Consider the following 6,000-nt stretch of genomic DNA (forward strand, 5'->3'; position numbering starts at 1 on the left):
GATTGCTTAGATACAGTGTCATTGCAAGGGGCTGGGCAAGAAGCTGTGGAGAATGTCAGATGAACCGTTTTTATGGCTATTTCTCTAGCTCCTTCATTTGCTTGATGCGAAGTAACACCTCTGAAGCTTTTACACAGTGGCATCTCTTCTCTTCTAGGTTCTCCTTACTATTATAGTGCAGCAGCACGTGGAGCAGCACCACCAGCAGCCGCAGCTGCTTATGATCGTCACTGACACAAGGAACCAAGAAGCACTTATTTGTCATATCATGCTGGATAATACCACTGGAATCACCTAGAATGCAACTGCAAAAATCAGACTACAAGGACGGATAAAAGTAAATAGTCCACACAAACCCATGCAATGATTGGAATGTTGTTTATTCAGCTAGGTGAACTGCTTATTACTTGCTATTTTTAATCAATGAAATTCTAGTGACCTTAAATGAATCTCCCACAGAAACAGAGCAAGCAGAGATTTGGTTTTGCTAACATTCCCTGTGGTTTCAAGATGCAGTAGCTGTGTGTTGCGTACCATCTTGCTTCTGGACTGACCAGCTGTCTCCGGTTCTCCTAGGCATGTCAGGGGAACAGGAACAGTTCTAAATGTTGAGCAGTCCTCCATTGGATGTCTCTCTTTAATGTGCATTGTAACAGAATATGTGATTCCAACAGAGACCATCTGGGTTGGGGTTTATCTTAGGGAGGGGGCATTAAGGGAAAAAATGGTCTGCTCAAAATGACAAAGCACCAATGTAAATAACTTGCTTCTTTGTGTTACTATAGAGTGGTTTAGCATAAAACAGCAACAAGGAACAAATGATGAGTTTAAAGCACATTGGAAATGTGTCTTGATACTGGTGCACTGACTCCAAGAATTCAGTAAGCTTTAAAACAACTATGAACCAGGTTAACATTCATTGTGGCTATTTCTGGGCTGATGTTCTTTCTAGATACATAATCCTAATCTGACCATCATTTGTGCTCCATATGTTGGTATTGAAATGACAGACACGGACAGTTAATGCCAATTTAACTGCTGAATATTAATTTATGCTTATTTGCAATACAGTTAGTTCTGGTACACACTCTCTGGTTTAAGTTCAGCTAAATATCAAAGAAGGAATTCCAAATAAACTAAGCCTTATGTACACTAGAATGGATTACATGTAGAAACTGAAGTAGTTGTGTATCTTTCACAGTGGTATTTGGGAATATCATGAAAACCATGCATGACCTCGTCACACAATTTAAAGGGACAGAGCCCAAGGTTGTGTGGCTCTCCATCCCTGCTGCCCGTGTATTGAGTGTGGACATCTGTAGGGAGGAATTTTGCACTCCCATGGAGGTCTATGCATGTATGCCTTCCCTGTGCAGACACCCACACTCAATTCATCAACATTTGGGGAGGAGGGAGCAGAAAGCCATGTGATCTCAGAGTCAGAGCCAGCCACGTGCCCCTGCTGTTCATTTAATCACATGAAACTCCTTCACAAGTATAAAGTGTGAAAGAGCTTATATAATTCTGGTTTCTAAAATCAGTTGTGATGGAAGTCATGCCATCTGGGAAACTTATAGAGCTAAGGGAAGACATTTTTCCAGACACCCTGAAAATAACATGACCCACTGGAGCTGACATAATTTCACTAGGAATAAACTTGCCCCATTAATTGTGTAGTTTCTTGATCTCATATCACAAAAGGGGATTAATAGTCCTGTGACATTTTGTTAAATGTCCTATGCACCCCATATGTACCGAATGAAGTTTACAAATGATAGGAAAAGATGGACATCAATCACCAGTTATGCCATAAAATTCTCTTAACTCAAAGAACTGTCCATTTTATCCATCATTTTTTTAAAAAAAATCCTATGACTAGTGACGGCCTGTCTAAACAAAAAGAAAATTACAGAAGAGTGTTTTTTTTCTCCTCACAAAAGCCAATGGAATAAAAACTGGGTGCTGTTAGTAAAGATTTTATGTGCCTGCCCAAATTGAGTATCCTACACATATAAAATATTGTTGTACAAATATTTTAATCTTTTTTGTTTTTTACATGGCATGTTTTTGTACTGCTGCTTAGGCAGAAAAGCATACATACTTTTGAGATCAAACTGCAGTTGTTGAGACCTATTAGGGTGAAATTAGAAGTTTGACTGTGGAACCCAGGTCCACTGAGTATCTAAAAAGCATCAGGGGAAGAATGCAGATTGTAAGGGAGAACTTCATGGGAGGTATCCTTAACCCTTCCTCCATCCTCCACTTCTTCCCTGAACTGCCCTCCCACTTCCACTTTTCCATAGCCAAAGTTCCCAGGCGTATGTTAGCCAATATGGGAGAAGGTTGGCTGGGGTAGGGTTATTTAGCAGAGAATGCTGGGTGAAGGGATAAACATGCCTGTTGCTTTCCCTCCCCAAATCAGGTTCTCCCACCATAGCCCTGAGGACCTGGCAGGTCCTCAGGGCTCCACTGAATATCTGGGTTGGCCCTTACCTTGTAAAATACAACTCTTGTCCTTTTTTGCCTATTTCTTTTCACAGAAGCTATTGAAGAAAACCTTCCTTTGACAGATCCTATAATAAATTATCTTTTAAATCATAGGAATAGGAAATACTATTTGGTAATTCAAACTTAATATAAAATGCAGTCATAACCAGTAGATTAACTTTCAGCTCTCCAGAGTTCACAGAAATGTTGCAGAACCATGAGATGGAAGAGTTTTTGTGAAATGCCTTCTGGCCCCTAAAAGGCAGTATGGTATATATGATCCAGAAATAGGTGTGTTAGCCATAGATGTGCCTCATGCATTTACTATCTGATGTAAAATGTTCAGCCTATATAAAACATTCTCTACTCGAGTCTTTGTTTCCCTAATAGATTGCAATTTGTAGATCACTATTTGAAAATCATAACATGTAAAAGGGACATAAGTCTCTTTACAATAACAAAGTTAAAGAGGCCTGTGTGCACAACATTCCATCACTATTTGGAATTAATAAAAGTCTAACTTACATAATACAAGTAACTTTTCCAATTTCAAATGCTTACGTGGGATGTGTCTTGGGTTCTGGCATGTTATATAGACATTCCTGGCTGGAAAGATAACTGATCTACAAACCTTTGTGTGACCATTCAATTTTGTAGATGAGGAGAAACATGCTTTAGCCCAATTTTCAGCATGTTTGTGTGAAACAAAGGCGAAAATTGAAAATAAACCTAAAAGCTTCATCTGTAACCAAATGGGAAATTATTTTTCTTCAGTTCTAACAGCATGTCACAAAAATGGGATGTGGCACATAATAAGTCTCCCAATTGTTTCTGGTAGCAAAACAAATAAAGAAATCCATGTTTCTCCATACCAGCACCACAGTAATCCTACATTTGTGAAAAAACACACATTGTATTTTGACTGGCAAAAAAGGACCAAAACTCAAATAGGCATTAATAAGCTTTAAAAGTTCTATTAGCTCATGTTCTTCTTTAAATTGGAAAAAAAGGTACATATCTGGAATTTTAGTACATGAAGAACTTTAGGCAGCTATTCTTATTTTCTAGCATACAGTTTTATATGGATATCAAGTGGAGGTCTGGTTGAACTGGCCAATTCAAACTATATGACTAGCAAAGAGTCATACAAAGTTTAATTTATCTTTATAGCAAGCATGTTGCTTGACGCTGTAAGAAATTGCTTTTCTGGACACAATTTTCTGGGACCTTCTGTGTAAGCCTCTTTAAATAAATGAAGCTTGCACAAAATACATTCCTGGTGGTTTGTGGCCAACTTAAGATAGGGAATGATTGTGGTTGCCATTGGGACAGAGAAAGGGCCAGATTCCATTAAACTCCTGCTTCACCCCCAAACCTTTGGTCTCATTAGAAGAAGAATTTGCCTAAGCAGTCCTCCTTGTGCCAATCTTCTGTGTAGGTAAACTTGATCATGCATGCTTTATCAGCAGATGCATGCCATGAGCATTCGGTCAGAGTGAAAAGTCTATAACACTATAATATTTATAGGAGGATTTATAGCAGAAATTTTAGCGTAGTATTGGAGTGACCCAGCCCTTGATACTTCACACTAAAACTCCTTCCATTACTTTCCCCACATATGGAAAGAGAGAAAAAGGCTGATCAATTTCTAGCCCAAACTGGTAAATTTCAAGCCTTGGATTAACAGTGAAATAAGTATTCCTATGCCTGACACTCACACCATGTCCATGAACAGCTGTTTAACACCACACCAGCTGAAGTATTCATAGCCCGCACAGGCCAAGAACTTTTTCCTCCCTTGCCATCATGTTGTCATTTTTGAGGGCCAATTTAAGACAATGCTTTTCCCATGAGCAGGCTGCCAAAAGCGCCTTACCCATTCTGTGTGGCAATGTTAGCAAATCTTCCTTATTTATTGCATCTGTGATGTTGGCTTGCATACTTTGCATGTGACTGGGCTATGCAAGGGATAAGGAACATTTAAACATTACTACTTCCACATTTTCAGCATCTTGCACACCAAAAAGGTAATGTCTAAACCAGTATTGATGGGTCAGGAACAGCTTTGCTTATGCAGCCCCTGAGAAACCAAAGTCTAGTGATCCTACTCAGAGACCTGGTTTGCATGACACAACAACTCACGGTGGGTTGTATATTTCAGGGCAACTTGTCATGATGTCTGAACCCAGCGCAGTTTCCTCAGTGCAATTTGTTGAGAATGCACAAGCCACCCTGCAAACCCATGGCTTGTTGTTGGGTTGTTCAGGATATTTTGTTTTCAGAGTGGCTGGTCATGACGTCCGAATCAGGCAGAGTGGCTTATGCATGTTTTGTCAGAAAGGGCTGTAGAATCGCTTAGCAAGAGTAGTGAAAAGCTTGCCCACACGGCTCACAGTGCGCTTTGCCCCTCCTCCTCTTCATTTGACAGCAACCAGCTCTACCCCTTTGTGAGCAGAGTTAGCACAACTATGCATGTACGTGTGATTGACTTACCACAGGGTAAGTGCACGCCCCCAATTCAGGACCAGGTGATTCAGGAGAGGGGAATTTAAGCTTTATCCCATCCTGTTTTCATGCCAATTTCCCCCCTCCCCATGGAAGGAGGGACTAAAAAAATTAAAGAAAAAGGTCTCAAAGTTTTGAGAGCCCCCAAGTGGGGATGGGGATTGCATATTCAAAATGGCGGCTGTACACACCCTGTACGCATTGCACCCTCACTGTACATTAAATGACCCATGGTGGGCTGTCGTGTTGTGCAAACAGCCCCACTCTCTTGTGGCACTTAAAACCAGAAGAAAGTATCATGGCATAAGCTTTGATAGACTAGAACCCATGCTTATGCCATTTATGATGATGCCATAACACAGTTGTCTGTCTTTTAGGTGCCTCAAGACTCTGTTGGCAGTACTAATCAAAGGATATTGTGCAGCTATTCTGTCTTCCCTTCCTTAATGGGTTTTGTGTGTGTGTGTGTGTGTAAAATATGGGAGTTTTACAGATGGAAGACTACGAGATGTGAACTGCCCACCCACCCCTAATGTTCCATGAAGGAGGCAGCGCAACTGCATAATAAAAGTCTCATCTGGAAGCATCCTTTGTGGTTTTAACTAGAAATTCTATACTCACATTAGTGAAGGGAAGTCAATATGCATCAACTAAAGATCTAGAAAATGTGCCTATTTGGGGTTTTAACAGAAATCCTGCATCCTCTGCCTTAACAGTGTGATAGGGATGAGAATTTTCTTCTCCAAGACTCTTCTAGGGATGCTTTACAGGCAATTTGGCCACAAAGTGTGCTTCCATGCTTACTACATAAGGGAGAATAATGTCCTGAGTTTAGCAAGAACATTATTAAAGGAGTCCTATTGCTAATGGAAGGAAAGTTACTGGCAAATACCTCCCGTTCTGAAACCACTTAGTCTGGAAATACCCCTCCAGCTTTGACTGAGAAGTACATGGTTTACTAGTGGCACCAAAAAATTTTGTCTGTTGAAAACTGATCGGACACTCTCA

At 40.4% G+C, this 6,000-nt stretch overlaps 1 protein-coding gene across 2 annotated transcripts in view; it reads left to right on the plus strand.

Annotated features, from left to right (window-relative positions):
- The window catches only part of PAX5 (paired box 5), a 291,002-nt gene extending 290,553 nt beyond the window's left edge, over positions 1–449 (plus strand). For both annotated transcript variants that reach the window (XM_063129089.1, XM_063129090.1), the window contains exon 10: positions 158–449. In XM_063129089.1, coding sequence (XP_062985159.1) covers positions 158–234 — 77 coding nt within the window. In that variant the 3' untranslated portion in view covers positions 235–449. The remainder of the gene's footprint in view (positions 1–157) is intronic.
- The last annotated feature ends 5,551 nt before the right edge of the window (positions 450–6,000 follow it).

The sequence above is a fragment of the Elgaria multicarinata genome, chromosome 6 (assembly GCF_023053635.1).
Source record: "Elgaria multicarinata webbii isolate HBS135686 ecotype San Diego chromosome 6, rElgMul1.1.pri, whole genome shotgun sequence".
Classification (NCBI taxonomy): Eukaryota; Metazoa; Chordata; class Lepidosauria; order Squamata; family Anguidae; genus Elgaria; species Elgaria multicarinata.